The following is a 17,704-nucleotide window of genomic DNA, read 5'->3' as shown; positions in this document are numbered from 1 at the left end:
ACCCAAAACTAAGATTTTGTCAAAGATGTATAACTTGCTGTTGAAATGGAATACTCAGGATGAAACGGTGAAATCTGCTATGATTAAATGGGCACAAGATGTTGGACATAACATTATGTTTGCTGACTGGGAACAGTTGTGGACTACAGGTATGAAATTTACAGCATGTAATACCCTAAGAGAGAATATTATGAAAATGATATACAGGTGGTACATGACCCCAGTCAAGCTTGCAAAAATCTATCATTTGCCCGATAATAAATGTTGGAAATGTAAGGAAAATGAAGGTACATTCTTTCACCTTTGGTGGACGTGCCCAAAGATTAAGGCTTTCTGGGAGATGATCTATAATGAAATGAAAAAGGTATTTAAATATACCTTTCTAAAGAAACCAGAGGCCTTCCTGTTGGGCATAGTCGGCCAATTGGTGCCAAAGAGGGACAGAACTTTCTTTATGTATGCCACAACAGCAGCAAGAATACTTATTGCAAAGTATTGGAAGACACAAGATCTACCCACCTTGGAAGAATGGCAGATGAAGGTGATGGACTATATGGAACTGGCAGAAATGACTGGCAGAATCCGAGACCAGGGAGAAGAGTCGGTGGAAGAAGATTGGAAAAAGTTTAAAGACTATTTACAGAAATATTGTAAAATTAATGAATGTTAGAATGATGTTGGATAGAAACTAAGTGGTTTCTAGCTGTAATGTTATAAGGGAATATGAAAAAATGGACTATTAATAGGTAAAAATCTAATGTTACAATACTTTAAGATTCAAGATTAGGATAAACAAAGAGGGGAGGGATTTGCTGAACTAACAAACTGAATTGGAATACAGAAAAGAGAGGCGTGAGGAGGTCCGGGAAATAAGCAAATGAAAGATAAGTGACTGAAAGACTGAATTGTTTTTAACTATTTTTATTTTGTATTTTTCTTTTTTCTTTTTTTTCTTTTGTAATATTTTGAAAATCTTAATAAATATCTTTTCAAATAAAAAGAATTCTAGAGCCGGACGAGACACCAAGGATCATCTAGTCCAATGCTCATTGTCATCCTCAACCTTCCACTTCGTATCCATGAAGTCCCTCTTCCCTGAGCTGGGACTGAGGGAGCGAATGGCTCTGACCCAGCCTTTTCTTCCTCTCCCTCCTCCTAAGTAGAGCCAGCTGCTGGATGAAGGCAAGAGCCAGGTGCCCCCACTCAGTCCCGGCTGACATAGTTTAAAGGCAGCACTTCAACAACCCCCTGATTCAAAACCGCTGAAATCCAGTTGAACCAGTCAGCTGGGTCACCACATTTCCACATCTATTATGGTTAATTATTGTTATTATATTCAGACATGTTCATTATGAGGTGGAGGGGAGGGGAGGAGGGCAGGCCCAACCGTCATGAAGGAAGCTCTGAGTAGCGGTCTGGGGCAGGGTGGGGGCGAGCCTGTGGGCAGAGCCAGCTAGGGCAGGAGGGGGGGGAGAGAGGGTTGGTGGCTTCTTCAGGCGGTAGAGCTGGGCCCAGGCAGCCCTGGGGGGAAAGGTTGAGGCAAGCTGAATCGGGGTGTGGTGGGGTGGCAATATTGTGGTCCCAGCAAGGGCCCTGAGAGGGGAGGGAGTTGGATGGCTGCTGGAGCGAGGCAAGACCGAGGAGCCTGTCTGGCCTCTGGGGAGACCATCCTGGGAACAAAGGGGGCTGGGTTCACTCCTGACGCCTGGGCAGCGGAAGCCAGAGGGAGGCCCCTCCAGTGGGGCTCCTGGAGGTTCTTCATCTGCTTCCAGGGCCCAGCTAGTGTGACCTGCCCTTTGGCAAAAGCTGCTGCAATTCAGCCAGGAAGAAGAGCACCCCAGCCCTGGAAGAGGTCACTGTGTGAAGACCCCCTGCCCCTCCTCCCCGTGACCAAGCAGATTTTGCAAGATGCACCGAGCGCGCCTTCTTAGCTGACCATTTGCTAGGAGGTGGTTCTGTGCCTTGGAGAGGCCCAAGTGGTGCAATTTGACCCAGTTTCTGAGCACATCAGAGCATACCAGTCTGCCCAAAGAAGAAGGAAGAGCTGTCATGTGGAGGATGGAGCAAGCTTGTTTCCTGCTGCTCCAGAGGGGAGGACCAGAACCAAGGGATACAAATGGCAAGAAAGGAGACTCCAATTCAACATCAGGAAGAGGGCAAGAGCCTTGGGAAGGTGGTGGCCTCTCCTGCCTTGGAGGCTGTTAAGCAGAGGTTGGCTGGCCATCTGTCAGGGATGCTTTAGTGGAGATTCTGGCATTGCGGGGGCTTGGACTGGATGACCCTTGAGACCCCTTCCAAATCTATAATTTGATGACTGAAGGAGCAGGAGACGTTCCTCACCCCACCCATGAGATGTGCATTAGCCATCCACAACCCCCTAGAAGAAATGCTGCCACTTTTCTGCCTGGGGAAAAAGCTTTTAATCATCGTGCAGGAACAGGACAGTCACACACACACCCTTTCACCACCGCAGCCCCTTGCCCCGGATCACATGGACCCGGCCGGGGCCACGTTCATGAGCACAAAGCCCTTGATGTGCTGGAACTTGTTGCAGGAGAAGTCGACGTGGAGCTGCATAGCCCCCGCGCTGCGTGGGGTGAACTCGAAGAAGATCTTGGACTTCTCTCCAGGTGCCAGCGCTGCCACACTGAAGGGAGAGAGAGAGAGTCACACACACATGCAAGGATGCAGCCCTGGAGTGACCAGCCAGAGGCCTGCAGGGGTTACGTCCTCCATGGGGCCACGGCTGAAGTGGCTCCACCTGCAGCTGGCTTGGCTTCTCAGAGGAGTCGCTTGGGTGGGACGTCTCCTCGCCTTCCCCTTGCCAGGCAGGAGAGTGGGCCAGCCAAGCTCCTCCCACTTGCTGGTTGCTCCTCCCCCCACCAAACTTACTTGATCTTGACAGCTTGGCCCATCAGTGTCACCAGCAGCACACAGTTGTCCACTGGCTCTGGGAGAGGGTTGGCGTAGAAGATCTCCACGGTGGCCGGTTTGTTGGCTACCACGCTTGGAGGGGCCTGCAGCCAAGGAGAGGAGCTGCTCAGTCTCTGGGAACGCACTCTGCACCAGCACCTATCCTGGCAGGTGCAGGGCTCCCTCATTCCGAGCAGAGCCACAGACCCAGGGGGCTTGCTGAGCCAGGACCCCCTCCTCAGGCACAGCCACACCTCTCCAGAGCCCCCCTTCTTTCAAATACGGTCAAACGTTGTACCTATTTAGGCCTTGGAATCGTTGCAAACAGGATACTCACAGCCACATTCCAAATTGGATCAGGATCTCAGCAGGAGCAAAGGGTTGAGCTCTCCCCCCCCCCCCATGATCCAGCTGCAGGGGGAACCCAACAGCCCCGCAAGGTTGCATCCTGCTTGGCCCTGAATGCCAACTGGGAGGCACCTGCCTTGGGATAGTCAGGCTGCATCATTAACCTTTGGGGCTCACCACTCCTCCCCAAGCTCCCTTATGAGCGGTTGCATTCTGGGATGGCATCCCTTGATGCAACAGGGCTGAACCAGGATGGGGAGGTGAGGCAGGGTTTGCAGGTACTGCAGTATGGACTTGGGGCCAGATGAGGGGAGACAGGGGACTGGCTGCCCCCTCCCATTGCCCAAGGACAGGGTCTGTGCTGATGTGGCTCCAAACTCAGCCCCTCTTATTTGGGGTCTTGAGGCTAGAAGAAGCCTCTCAACTTGGACTTGCATCTTCATTGCCATATGAACATCAGAAGAACTGGATCAGGTCAGTGGCCCATCCATTCCAGCATCCTCTTCTCACAGGAGCCAACCAGATGCCTCTACTGGGAGCCCTGCAAGCAGGACCCGGGCGCAGGAGCCCCTCTCCCCCCCCCCGCAGTCTCCAGCACCTGGGATTCGGAAGCATTGCTTCCGAACTGTGGAGGACGGGCAGAGCCATCTTGACTGGTAGCCCTCAGTTGCCCCCTCATCCTCCAATAATTTGTCCCATCCTCTTCCAAAGCCATCCCTGCCTCAAGTGGGAGGGAGTTCCACAGTTTAACTCTGCACTACATGAAGGAGGACTTTCTTTCATCTGTCCTCAATCTTCCCACCATCAAGTTAGCCTCAGCAGCAGCAGCAGTGATTAAAATTATTATTATTATTATTATTATTATTATTATTATTATTAGATATTTATTAAAGTTTATTATTATTATTATTATTAAAAAAATAAAAATAAAATCACTTGTGGGTGTAAAAAAGAAAAATGGTGTAAAAAAAAAAGTACAAAGATGGAAGTAATCTACATTAGACACAACAATACAGTAAGAGTAATTTTTTTGAGGTCTTAGAACAAGGGAAGGAAGTCAATATGTGTATATGTATGTAATGAGATATGGTTTTTTTCTGTAGATGTATGCTTTTTCGTTTTTGTTTTGTTTCCTTTGCTTTTTTTCTTTCTCTTTTTTGTATGTTTCGTTCTTTTTTGTTTGTATAGTACTATTTTGGACTTAATGCCTGTAATTTTTGTTATGATTCTACATTGAAAATAAAAAAGTAAAAATAATAATAAAATAAAATAAAATCACTTGTGGGTGGGGGGCTGCGGTTCCAGGACGGGGGACCAGCAGTGAGTGGGGCATTCCTTCTTGGCTGCAGCCCTTGAGTGCAGAGGGGCTCCTTACCGTGATGGAGACGTTCTGGGTCTCCAGGGTGATGGCCTTCTCCACCAGCAGCTTCACGCCGTCCACAACGTCACATAAGGCCGTGACCAAGAGCTTCTTGTCGTCCGTCAGGGATGCCCCATAGTGGCCGTACGTGATCCGCAGTGGGAGGTGCTTCTCTGAAAGGCAGAGGGGTGGGGGGAGTCAGGATCCTTTCCTCAGAGGCAACCCACCACCACCCAGCCTCCTGCCCCCTGAACTTGTTCCTTGCAAGAGGGGAGGTCCTGCTCCATGGATTCAGCCCAGCGATGACCACAAGTCTTCCAGGGCCTTTTCCAGGGCCGCCTCTGCAGCGGAAGGTGCAGCTTCCAGAGGGAAGCAGCTTGGAGGATATCCCTCCTCCTCCTCCTCCTCCTCCTCCCTTGGGAGCCCCCAAAGGGCAGAACATTCCCAGCCAGGACCCCCTTGGCTGGAAGGCCAGAGCTTAGAGCATAAAAGAAGATGCAGACCTCCCTCAGCCGGCTGAAGACTGACCTCTTTGCCTGACCCACAAAGCGAGACCCTTGTTTATGGCTCCAAACACCTCAAATCCCTATCTTGTTTGTCTTTCTAAGATCTTCTATGCTTTATAGAGTTCAGGCTGTATTTTTGATTTAACGATACTGCTTTTTTTTTTTTATTTAAAAAAATTGCAGACCGCTTAGATATTTTGAAACATCAAGTGATTTATAAATGCTTTTAAATGGACAAGACAAGCAAAGAAACAAATCCTGGGCCTCCAATTTAGCTCTCCAGCTTGCTAAGTGAGAGCAGCCTGCCTTGGCCCTCCTCGGCTGGGGGGGGGGGACGGCCCATGCGCTGGGGCTCCCTCCAGACAGGCTGCTCCAGTTGGCCCCTGCCATTGCCTTCCTGTGCTGGCTTCCCTTCCCTGCTCCACTCCAGACCCCAAGGGCAGGTACAGACTCACCTGAGCTGGGCTTCCTTCCTTTGCTGGCTCCCTGACGGTGATGCTTGGAGGCCTGGGCCTCAGAGGACCCCCCCCCCCCCGGTCCAGGGGGCTCTGGCTTTGACAGTGGGGCTGTGGGTGCTCCTGCCCGGAGACCTGCTCTTGGCCCTGGTCTCATGATGGGCCGTGCACAGCATTTCTACTGCTGGGCTGCATTTCTCCGCAGCTGCCTCTAGTGGGAGCCTGAGCGAGGGGCAGCCTTGCAAGAGCCTCGTGTCTGGAAGCCCCAGGGGGCCATTGCAGAGTGGGGTGGGGGTGCCAGAAGGTGGAGCAGGTGGGGGCCCCTGTGCCCGCAAAGGGCTGCCCAGTCAGTACCACTCCTGGACGGCAGCAGAAGCTGTGTAGAGCCACCCAGCAGACAACCCCTGTTCTCCCTCCCTGCCTGGATGGGCTTTGAGACACAGAGCAGGGGAGGCCCCTTACCTTCCTTGTTGCCAAGGCTGACAGTCATCACTTCCTTCAGGATCTCTCTGATGGCCGTCCGGGTGTACAGGACACTCGAGACGCTCAGGTTGACAGTTATGGTCTTGGGCTCCGGGGCCAAGTTGGCCAGGGTGAGGATGAGGTTGATGTCCTTGCCAAGGATGGGCGGCTGGGCCAGCTTGAACTTCCCAAAGAGCCCGGGGTGCGTGATGAGTTCGGAGGCGGAGGCGTCGTCGGCGGTGCTCATGCGGCTCTCGCTGGGCGTGGACCCATACATCTGGGAGCAGGCCTTGCGGTAGATGTTTCTCTCCTCGGCAGAGCCTGCAAGGAAAGGAAGGGAGCGGTCAGCCTCCAGTTCCAAGCCCCCCTGCCAAAATGCAGGCCTCCAGCTCACTCCAGATCTTTAGGTCTAGTCTGACACACTGCCTCAGAGGACACTGCCTTAGAAGACATCTGAAGGCAGCCCTGTTTAGGGAAGCTTTTAATGTTTGATGTATCATAGTATTTTAATATTCTTTTGGAAGCCGCCCAGAGTGGCTGGGGAAACCCAGCCAGATGGGCGGGGTATAAATAATAAATTATTATTATTATTATTATTATTATTATTATTATTATTACTGTGCCCCTTTTCTGCCAGCGCACATGGAAGGAACACCTGCAGGAATGGCGTTGCGGGAAATGACCTGACTCGGCTGGTGCTTCCTGCTGCACATAGCCTCCCTAGTCTAGCTGGGCGGGCGAGTGGGAGACAAATAGCACTGGCCCTTTGAGCAGTTGAAAGCAGTTGACCAATTGACTGGCCAAAAAATAAAAAGCTTGTTCATCCTATTGTGAGAGTATCTAGATGGCCCCTCTTCTGATGCTCTTAAGATGGACTAGTGGTCTAACTCAGAACAGAGCACCTTCCAGAGCTCCTACATGGGCTGCTTTAGGATGTCCAATGGACACAGGTAAGGGTGGGAGTGATCATCTGGCAGAAGCCCAAGGAGCGCTGGCAGGTTTCCAGCACGTGGAGCTGGGCCAGGAGCCAAGGGCTGGGGCTCCTCATCCCAAGAGAATGTGCACGGAGCGCATTCCAGAGTCCAGGCAGCAGCTGCACCGCGGCAGGGAGGGCGGGTGTGCCTGAGGACGTATGGGGTGCTGTGAATGCAGAGAGGGCCGCACGGAGTCAGACTCAGAGCCCCAGAAGTCGCCTTCTGCAGAGTTAAAGCCCAGCACAGGGCGGTTGGCTCTGCTGGCACCCACAGGGGGCCTCGGGGGGGGGGGCGCCTCAGGATCCCCAGCTGTTCTCTCCAGTGCCAAGGACCACCAGCAGCACCTTCTGCGCACGCATGTGCTTCCTTCCTTCCCAAATGCTGCTTCCAGCCAGAAATCCTGAGACTGAGGGAAGGCAGGCAGAGCACAGGCAGGAAGGTTTCCATGTGGGACGGGGGAAGAGCCTCTGCCAGCGGGTGTCCCAAACACTCCCTGGCGTTCTGGCGGGGGGAGCGGCCAAGGGTGCAGGTGCCTCTGTGGGCTCTCCCAGCCCCTCATTCTGCCTCCAGCTGTGGCCAACCAAATGCACCTTCCCGGAAGGGCTGAACCCCGTGTTGTTGCCTGACTAACTGGTTTGCAGAGGTCTTCTTCCGCTGAGCATGGAGTCTCCATTTTGCGCCTCCTCGTCGTGGCCACTGACAGACCCCCTCCTCCCTGGGAGTTTCGCCACCTCCGCTATGATTGCTGCCTTTGAGAAAGGATTCTCTTTTCTCTGTTCTAGAAGGGAAAGGGATTGCTGGGGGAGGGCGGTGGGCTGGCACGAGGCAGACAGACTCCCCTCTGTTCTCTCTGTTGGCAGCTATTCATAATTTTACACACCTGCTGTGCATCTCCTGCTTGTCATTTGCTCCACGGTCAAGAACTGGGGCCTCCTTCAGAACGGCAGGATCCAGCCCCTCCACAAAGGTGGTCCTACTGGCCCTGATTGGCCTTCTGAATACCAGCTGCTGGGACCCCCAGGAGGGGAGAGGACAGGGCTCTTGTGCTCAGGTCCTGCTTGGGGGTTTCCCATGGGGCATCTGTTTGGCTATTTGGACTAGGTGCCCCCCTTTTGGAGGGCTGCTTCAGCAAGGTAGTTTTAAGTTCTTATTGTATCACTCATTCCCAGATGGAGCAGGGTGTGTGTGTGTGTGGACAGACTAGATGTCCTTCAAGGTCCCTTCCAAATTTGCGATTCTGCCATGGAGTTTAAACACTGGCATTGTGATTTTGGTGTTTGTCCTTTTACTCCCTTTCCTAGTTGGTCATCTTTTGGTCTTGCTTTCTAGTACAATGGCAAAGTTTGCATCCTGGGGGGTCACAGCTGATGACAAGTTGTCCCACCCTGCATCGATTTGCCCTTATTGATACTCCGTTGAACCTGCCATTCTGCCACCCAGTTTGGAGAGACCACCTGTATGCTAATTTGGTGGCCTCTATGCTGGCCTGGCCAGTGGTGGCTTCTGCCTCTCCCCGCCCAGTGTGTCCCCTGAGATCAGAAATGGGGAAAGGGGGGAAGCCAGCCAGAAGGGGCTGGTCCAGGAGGGAAGGGGGGGACTCACCTTCTGGGTACTTGTAGTTGTTGGTGATGTCCACCCGATAGTTGCTGCCCACGGCTTTGGTGCTGATGTGGCTGCCGATGGACGTCGTGTCGCAATAGACCCTGACTTGCCTCCCGTCAGGATAGATGACCCATCGGTTGATATCGGCATTCACCTCGGAGAAGACGAATCCCGTGTCGTAGTTCAGCCGCACGTCTCCTTGCTTGACAGCCAGGACAGAGGCTGGTCCACATTGGTAGATCCCTGGAAGGAAAGCGGGATGCAGCAGCTGCTCTGGAAGGCGACCAGGGTGGGGTGGGGGCAGGAGAGGGCCTTACCTTGGCTTTTCTCCTGGGGGGTTCCGTCTACCACCTGCCACCCGCAGTAGGCATTCCCCAGATCCCTCCGAGTGAACCAGCATTCATTCCAGACATGGTAATCCCTGAAGGGGGGAAGGAACAGAGAAGGAGATAGGAAGCTGCCTTATACAGAGTCAGACCACTGGCTCATCTAGCTCAGCACTGTCCACACTTCCAGGCAGCAGCTCTCCCGGGTTTCAGGCCAGGTTCTCTCCTGCCCGCCCTGGAGGTGCTGGGGATTGAACTGGGCACCTGCTGCATGTGAGGCAGATGCTTTGGCCCTGCTGAGCTGTGTCCCTTCCCCTGAAGGCGCTGCAGGCTCGCCTGAAGAGGGGGCGGCACGAGGCAGAGCCAGGGCTCTCCGCACGCAGCTTCTATACAACACAAACCTCATGCACAGATGGCAAGCCAATGGGCTGAGCTCACAAGGAGGGGGGTGGCAGGGGTGCCAACTTGAATAAAATATGGGGGGGGCAAGTAAGCCCTTCCCCACATTATCACATGAGGCGGTTCGTGGACACCATTTGAATGGCAATGCCGTATGTTCTAGGGTGGCTGAAGGGATCTCGGCCCCTAGGAGTTGGCTCCTCAAAGACGACGCTGCCCCAGAGCCCAGAGGCAGAAAGGCAGGCAGGGAGGTCCTGTCCGGGGGCTTCTTGCCAAATCCGCTCAAACTGGTCAGCAATGGGTCCTCTGGGACCTTTAGGGGGAATATTTCCTGGCTGGTTGGTGATTATTGGTAAACATGATGTTTATTCCCCCTCCCATGTTTTAATATTGCTTTATAATGGAGTCATATTTAGCTATCATAAGGGTCCCCCAAACAGACAAAGAAGCAGGGCAAAGACATGGGGATGAATGAAACCAGTGGCTGCTCCTGGCATGATAACGGGCTGCCTAGCCAAGCCGAGTGACCGGGGCTCTGCCCTTGTTGATCTTGGACTGGATGAGCAAAGAGGTGCTCCCTGAGCCATAACTGCCTCTGCAAACAGGACGGTGAGCAGCATTGCCCAAGGGGCAGTTGTTTGCCTTGGCTCCCTCCACCTTCTAGCTCTCCTGGGAAAGTGACTCCTCTTCCCCGAAGAGCTGGGGAGGGAGAAATGGCCCCTGGGCCAGAACAGTCCCCGCCCCCCCCCGCCCCCGGACGGGAGCCCAGGCTGAGGAGGGCCATGTTGGGCTTTGCCAGAATCCTGGCCCAAGATCTGGCATTCCTCTGACAGTTCCATTGCCTGTGGGGGGCTGATCCCCAGAGCCAAACACAGACATGAATAGACTCATAGAAGTGTAGAGTTGGAAGGGATCGTAAGGGTCATCTAGACCAACCCACTCCCCAGCAATGCAGGAATCTCAGCTAAAGCATCTCTGACAGGTGGCTACCCAACCCCTCCTTTAAAACTTCCCATGAAGGTGGTGGAGAATTGACTTTAAGATTGGAAATGTGAGAAATGGAGAGAAACCCCCGATATCCGTTGTCTGTCTCCAGGGCCTGGCAAGACTGGCCCCCGGGGGGGGCGCTTTAGTTGAGATTCCTGCATTGCGGAGGGTTGGAACAGATGACCCTCAGGGTCCCCTCTCACTCTACAGTTCTGTGATTCTCTGAAGGGAATCCTGGGATCGAGCATCCGAAGGGCCCCCTCCCTCCCTCCTCCCCGCCCACCAGAGGCCGGACAGGCGCATTTACCAGACGGAGTCTTGTCCCCTCTTGATGCTCTTCCCAGAGGGATCGTAGTATTTGTCGATGCTGAAGTTCGTGTCTGCGTCGTGGGCGGAATTGAAGTTGGTGACCAGACGGGTCGGGATGCCCAGGCACCTCAGGACTGCGAAAGAGAGGAGAGAGGGGCCGGTGGGTCTGGGCTCTGCTCGGCGCCCCCGACCCCCATTTCTTCCTCCGCTGTGCCGCCAGAAGCCTACCTGTGCCGCCCACTCCGGCGAAGACCCAGCACTGGCCGTACTGGACCGGCCGGAAGTTGTCCTGCGCCCACTTTCTGAGGATGGCCACGCTGCCGTCCCACCGAGAGGGGTTCTCGTGGTGGGCAAACTCCTCGCTCCACTTGCCCTCCAGCACCCCGTTGTCGTTGTCGTTCCCGTTGACCTAAAGCGCCAGGGAGGCGGGTGAGGGGGGCCTGGGAGCTGGGGGGGGGGGGCTTTCAGGCTCCCCGAAGGATCTCACCCCGCCTGGGATCAAGTGGCAGAGGGCTTGCGCTTACCATGGAGCTGATCACCCGGCCCACGTAGCGAGGGTCGCTCCTGCGCGACGTGTCCCCCCCTGGGTCCTGGCGATGGTAGAGGCTCAGATCCAGAAGCATCAGGGCCAGGTTGAGCATGTTATCTTGGAACTGCAAGGCAGAAAGGAAGGTCCTCTAAAGCGCCAGGAAGCAGAGGAGCATCCACACCGAGACAAATACACGCAGTCACCCAGGGTCCGATCAGCACCCAGCCAAGGTGCACTCCAGCTGGGGCAAGAGGTGGAGAGGGAAACATGGGCCCTCAGACTGGGGCAAGTTAGACCAGAGGGTCTTCTTATGCACATGAAGATGCAGAAGTACCAACTGGTTCCAGGGCAAGTGGGGACCCCCAGCGCTCCGCAGCCAGCAGGAGCACCTGCCGCTCCTCTGCTCATTCTCTGTGATACAGATTATCTCAGGCCTCAGCCCAGCATCCTCTGAGCCATGGGGCACAGATGGAGCTGGGCTCAGTGGCTGCCTCCCTCTTTTCTACCTTCAGCCCCTGACACTGGGAGGGAATACCCGAGAATGCTGACCCCAAGAGAGTCTTGTCTTGTTCTGCTCCTGGTGGTGGCAGGAACCACTCCCTTCCATCATGCAATGCACTCTCTAGTTTGGGCTACACACACAGTCACAGAACATGTGGACAACCTTCAGCATGTGTGAAATTGGCAGCCCAACCTAAAAAGTGCAGGTTACTGCTAGCTAGCGGGAGAAGGGGCTAAGACTACAGAGCTCTATTGCTGACAGCTAAGGACCAAGACCATAGAAATGCAATTGGTAGAGAGGGCTTTGTGTGATGTCATTTCCCCTCCTCTCCCAGAGAAGAAGGAGCATATAGTACTTCCTGCTCCTCTCTCTCTCTTCCTGTGACCAGCAATGGGTGCAGACCTGCCTCCCTTGCTCCAGCTCAGAAACGTAAATAGAAGTGACTTGCTTGCATAGTCTTTACTGCTCCTGTTGCTGTGAACCAATGCCTGTCTAAAGTAAGTGAATCTTATTATTAAGCTTACCTTCCAAGCTGTTGCCTGGTTCTTTATTAAGCAGGGTAAGAAAGGGGAGCCAGCTTACTTCATAGCTGGACTTGCTCAAAACAAGGTTCTACAGCCTAATTGATTTGATTTATTATAATTCCTATGTTTTTAAATTTTCTGCCACGCATGGGGTGATTTTGCTTAAAAACGGAAAGCGTAATGTTGGTGGTCAACAAAAGAGGTTTAAAGACTCTCTCACTGCAAATCTTTAAAAAATGTAGTATAAACACTGACAACTGGGAAACACTGGCCCATGAGCGCTCCAGTTGGAGAACAACCTTTACCAAAGGTGTCATGGGCTTTGAAGACACTCGAACTCAGGACGCAAGGGAGAAACATGCTAAGAAGAAGGCACGCTTGGCAAATCCACACCATGATCAACTCCCGCCCGGAAACCAATGTCCCCACTGTGGAAGGACATGTGGATCTAGAATTGGCCTCCACAGTCACCTACTGACACACTGTTAAGACCGTGTTCATGGAAGACAATCTTACTTGGCTACTGCCAAAGAAGAAGAATATTTTGAAACCCTGTTCAACCCACACACGTGGGTGCCTAGATGGATAAATTACAATTAATATATCTTCTCCTACCTATTAAGGCTCATCCCACTCGATGGTGACTGTGCAGCCATACAGCAATGGCCTAGGAAGCTGCTCTCCTCAACCTCCCCATGACCCCATTTCCCAGGACTACTTGCCCTGCTTATCCTCCCATGAATGTTTCCATCGCTCTGAGGATCCAGGCAGAGGAAAATGCTGCCTCCCCTCCCTTACCATCACTTCCTCTCCTGGCCACCTCTCCATCTTAAGGCTACAAGGGCACCGCTGCTGTCCCCCTGGCAGGGGCGGTGGAACCCCAGTCCCAGAGATATAGGGCCACAGCCCCATAGCCCAGAGATATAGGGCCAGCAGCAGAGCTGGTGCTTTGAAGGCCAGGAGCAAGACCTTAACACTGACCTGCCCGTAGTACCATCCTCGCGCTTCGATATAGTTGGCGTTTCCCACGAAGATGATCCCATTTTCGTTCAGAACGTATTCTTGCCTCTCGCTTTCATCTGCCATGTAGACAAGGTCTCCTGTTGGGCGGAGGCAAGAGGTTGGCAGTGGGTGCTTCAAGTAAAGCTGGATTGGACTTTGAACAACCAAGTGGCAAGGGGTAAATGCCCCCCTCAAATGTCTTTGGGGGCCTCCAGCTTTGCTCTAAAATTAGAACTTGATCATATAGATCGGTTTCCCTCCGGTGTGTGCTGGGCAACAGTTGCTTGGAAAATAATTATTTTGCTGAATAGAACATCCTTGCAAATGTAAGTTTATGAAAGAGCTGGATTGCAAGAGAGGAGATTCCAGAAAAAACATTAAGAAGAACTTTCTGGGGGTAAGAGCTATTCAAGAGTGGAACAGACTGCTTGGGAAGGTGGCAGTCGGATGCTCTGACTGTGCTTCTGCATTGCGGAGGGTTGGACTAGTAGACCCTTGCGGTCTGTTCCAACAATACAGTTTTATTATTTTGTGGTTCTTGCGTAGACACTGCAGACCGTGGCTGTGACCCTGAAGGTCAGAGACCCTGCCCCAGGGGATGGGGACACTCGTCTTGACAACTGAGAGGGAGAGCTTTCCAGCTGAGCAGTGCAAAGGAGCCTGGGCAAAAGGGTCACATCCTGCTCTGCTCTGCTTGGGCAGTGAGAGGGGAGCCCCCTCCCTGCCATGTCCTTGCCCCACAAGGAGCTTTTTTGCTGAGCCCCATCATTGCTCCTGCCTCCTTGGGCCAAAAGAAGGAGCTGCCATGGAGCTTCCCAAGCCGGCCGTTTTGCAGCAAGGGATTTCCTAGCCCTTGGCTCCCTTCCAAGAAAAACCTGGCATCCTCTGGGGTCTCCCAGCCTGGCGTGGGCAAGTTCCAGGGCCTTCCAAGGCCAGGGATTTGGCCTGGCTCGAGGCAACCCCCCCCCCCGCATCTGTCCTAGGAGGGGAGGGCTGTCAACTAGGCCTTGCAAAGCCAGTGGGACCATGTTACCCCCTTCCCTATCCTTTGGGGGTGGGGTAGTGCAACCACTAGGCTGCTTGGTGGGGGGGGCCTTGAAAGGGGCCCATGGAAATGGGGGGGGGGCTCCCCTGTGCAGCTGCTGCTGTAGCAAAGGGCTCTGGCTGCTGCTTGCTCTGCTGACGCATGGAAGGGGCAAGTCAGGACTCGGTCGGACGCAGCAGCAGTCAGATCTGCAGGTGCTTCTGGGAGGCTCACTGGGCCAACGTTCTTCTGGGCAAAGAGGGATCTGGCCTCCTGCCCAGCCGTGCTGGATCTTGCCCTTCTTCTTTCAGCCACGTTCCCATTTTTAGCTAGTCCTGAGTGCTGAGTTTCCACCGCCCAGCTGGATGATGGATGAGCAGCCCAGAGGCCCTGGGTGATGCAACCAGAAGAACAGGAGGAGAGTCCCTGGGAGGCAGAGAGGGAGGGAGAGGGGAGGCCTCCTCCTCCTCCTCCTTCTGCTGCTGTTGTGAAGCACACTTGGCCCCATGTGCTGCGGGGGGGGACGGCGACTCTGTCTCCAGGACCACCATTACAAACTCTTGCAGCATCAGCCCGGTCCATCACCAGCCGGTCAGTAAAGCACTGCTGTGCCCCAGTCGGGCTTCTGGGTCAGGCATCTCATTGCCCAGATGCCAACATCTGGGGTGGGGAGGAGGTCTGTGCAAGGCTTCTGCTTTGAGCTACAAATAAGCCCAAAGCCCCCTACAATTCTCTGAGTCTATGATTCCCTGCCTGCTTGCTTGGGAAGCTGTCCTAAGGGACGAGTTCTAAACCGCAGAGCTGTGGTGCGGAAGGGAGTCACGTGGCACCAACTGCATTGTCTGCCTGTCAACCCTCAGCAGAAACACCCCTGTGGGGCAGAGGCCCATCCCAAGGGCGGCAGCAGGGCCTGCGCAGGCAGGCAGGCAGGCAGGCAGGAGGAGCATCTTACCTTGGCACCAAGGGTTAAAGAGCAGGACAAACTGCCCCAGGAAGCGGGCATAGGCCTGGTTGCCACACATCATCTGCAGGCTCAGCTTGTAGCGGCCGATGGCAGCGGTGGGGGGGCTGGCCAGGGTGAAGTTGGCGCAGTTGCCATTGATGGAGCTGAGCATGGCACTCCAGGACCCTCCAGTCAGGGCGCTGGAGACGGGGAAGACGGCCCGGGTGTGCTGGGACTCCGAAGGGGCTCTCCCTGCCAGAGGGAACAGAGGCAAAGGCAAAGCTGTCATTGGAGGTGACTCATACCTGTGAGAGGCTACCCAAGCGGCAACGTTCTCCCTGAAGTGTTTGGTCAGCATGAAGATCCAGCCAGCTGGCCAACCTGATTCCAACCTCTGGACGCAGGCACTGCACAGACCTCCTGGGACAGGAGTGTTGGTGCGTGTGTGCGCCCGCACTGGACCCGGTCTCTTCCGCGCCACAGAACAGCTCCTGTGGTGGTGGTGCCATCTTGGCTTCCCACCAGAGAGAACGCTGTGGAGGGCATAACGTTGCACAGGGCAAGCCAGGGGTCTTTGGCAGCACCTTAAAGATGGACAAGCTTCTTGTGGGAGAGAGATGTTTGCATGCAGGGGTAGGATGGTGGGAAAGAGAAACCCCGCGGTCAAAAAGGTCTTGGCAGGCAAGAGGCCCAGGAGATCTGCCGCTTCCATGTGCAGAGGCCAAAGGTGCGCAAGGACCGAAGGGGAGCAGAGGTGCCATCCCGGAGGCGCCTTTTTGTCCTGCAGCCAGAGATCAGGCCAAGAGGTGCCCATGCAAGTGATGCCAGCTGGCCATGAAGGAGGACGGGGGGAAACAGTGGTGGGGGCGGCCTTACCTGTCTCTACAACGAAAGCAAAGTTGTCCCCGGACTGAAGGGGTCTATTGAAGTAGACGGTCAGCAAGAAGCCCTGCCCCCGGCGTACAGCCAGCTCCGAGCAGGCAAAGCGGCTGGTGTGGTGGGCCGGGCCATTGGCCGGGATTTGCCAGCTCAGCTGTGTTGGTGTCAGATCTGTGGAACAGCATAAGGTCAGTCTGGAAGGGGCCTGCCTGGGCCAGTGGAGCCTGGCCTGACTCTGCTCTCCCCCAGCCAGCCAGACGCAGCTGCTGCTCGTCCGCCTTCACGTCTCCAAGCCTTCTCCTAAGCAGACTCTGCTTCTTGGGTGGCCACGACAGGGTGCAACATCCATGCTGACCAGAGCAGCTATCGTCATTTTATTTAGTAACACACCTACATCCCATTCTCCAGGTAAGTTTCTTCAACCCACCTTACAATATCCAATTAAATCAATGTCACAAAATATGAAAACTGCAACAGAAAAGGAAAAGGGGAGAGGGCAGCATCAAATGAAAAGTCAAGATTGAGTGTGAAAGTGATGAAGGGGGGCGGGATGTATAACATCAATCAATCATCACAGATTAGGAAGCAGCATGGGCGTGGGCGCCAGCCAGGGAAGGAGCTGCATGTCTCCCGACAGGGACATCAAAGGAGGAAGAGGCCTTGCCTTCATTAGACACACAAGGTGATTTGCAACAAGGACAAAACACCCTGACGCCGGGCAGCCCTTGCCACCCAAGTGCAGAGGAGCTCAGCGGGGCTGAGGGACTCCCTTTCCAAGGCAGCTCCCTGCAGTCCTCCTCAGGCACATCCTGACCACCCAGCCGAGGGGCTGGAGGGCGCTGCTGCTCCTGCTTCCTTGGGATTTCCAGCACCATCACCACCAGGACAGCACAGGGTAGAGGTCAGTGCCAAGACTGAGTCTCCATGCCCCAGTCCAGAGAGAGCGTTCTAGAGTTGCCCATAATCCAGCTGGTGCTTTGGGGATGGAGCGGGAAGCAGCTGCTTCCCGGGTTTTTGCTCTCTAGACTTGGCAAATCTGAACCTGAAGGATGAAGTAAGAAGGATGAGTCACCATTAAAGGGAGGGAGGGAGGGAGGGAGATCAAAGACTCAGTTGCTCCCATTGTGGTGAGACCAGGAAATGCTCTCAGGTGTTTCAGGCATTAAATGCCAGGCAGGCAGAACCTGCCCTAACATTGGGGATACGTGGCTGTTGGGTCTTCATGCTCCACTTGCTGCCCAGTTCTTTCACAGGGGTTAATGCCAATGGCGGGGGGTGCTGGGTACTCAGTTTTGCAGTTCCCACCTGGGTTAGACCAGATCAGGACAAAGATCAAAGCGGCAGGCGCACGTACACACACACACACCACCCCATGACTGTTTGGTTCAGGAGCCTCAAGGAGGGTTGTAGTGGGAGGCCAACCAGAGCAGGACTCTGATGGGTTTGGAAGGGCTACCTGCTAATGGGCTTTTGGTGGAGGATTGTTGCAAACTGCTCAGATGCTATTTATGAAGAGCAATATATTCATATTTTCTACTCATAAATACATGAAGTGGAGAGATGGAAGAAGAGGCTGGTGCAGGAACTCAAGGATGCTCAAGAATGCGCTGCATCCGTCCACTCAGAGCAGATTGCCACCTTGAGAGGAAGAGCCATCACT

The 17,704-nt window shown here is 54.1% G+C and overlaps 1 protein-coding gene across 6 annotated transcripts in view; it reads right to left on the bottom strand.

Annotated features, from left to right (window-relative positions):
• Nucleotides 1-2,396: 2,396 nt before the first annotated feature.
• LOC308480453 (protein-glutamine gamma-glutamyltransferase E-like) overlaps nucleotides 2,397-17,704 on the bottom strand; it is an 18,970-nt gene continuing 3,662 nt past the window's right edge. For all 6 annotated transcript variants that reach the window (XM_081011950.1, XM_081011954.1, XM_081011952.1 and 3 more), the window contains exons 4-15: nucleotides 16,042-16,215; nucleotides 15,175-15,417; nucleotides 13,178-13,296; nucleotides 11,166-11,294; nucleotides 10,870-11,050; nucleotides 10,640-10,775; nucleotides 8,938-9,041; nucleotides 8,621-8,863; nucleotides 6,045-6,365; nucleotides 4,637-4,794; nucleotides 2,893-3,017; nucleotides 2,397-2,647 (exon numbers count right to left, since the gene is read on the bottom strand). In XM_081011950.1, the coding sequence (XP_080868076.1) occupies nucleotides 2,488-2,647; nucleotides 2,893-3,017; nucleotides 4,637-4,794; nucleotides 6,045-6,365; nucleotides 8,621-8,863; nucleotides 8,938-9,041; nucleotides 10,640-10,775; nucleotides 10,870-11,050; nucleotides 11,166-11,294; nucleotides 13,178-13,296; nucleotides 15,175-15,417; nucleotides 16,042-16,215 (2,093 nt within the window). In that variant the 3' untranslated portion in view covers nucleotides 2,397-2,487. The remainder of the gene's footprint in view (nucleotides 2,648-2,892; nucleotides 3,018-4,636; nucleotides 4,795-6,044; nucleotides 6,366-8,620; nucleotides 8,864-8,937; nucleotides 9,042-10,639; nucleotides 10,776-10,869; nucleotides 11,051-11,165; nucleotides 11,295-13,177; nucleotides 13,297-15,174; nucleotides 15,418-16,041; nucleotides 16,216-17,704) is intronic.

Source organism: Podarcis pityusensis (assembly GCF_964106645.2).
Source record: "Podarcis pityusensis genome assembly, chromosome: 6".
NCBI classification, from domain to species: Eukaryota; Metazoa; Chordata; class Lepidosauria; order Squamata; family Lacertidae; genus Podarcis; species Podarcis pityusensis.
This window is presented reverse-complemented; position numbering and strand designations above follow the sequence as displayed.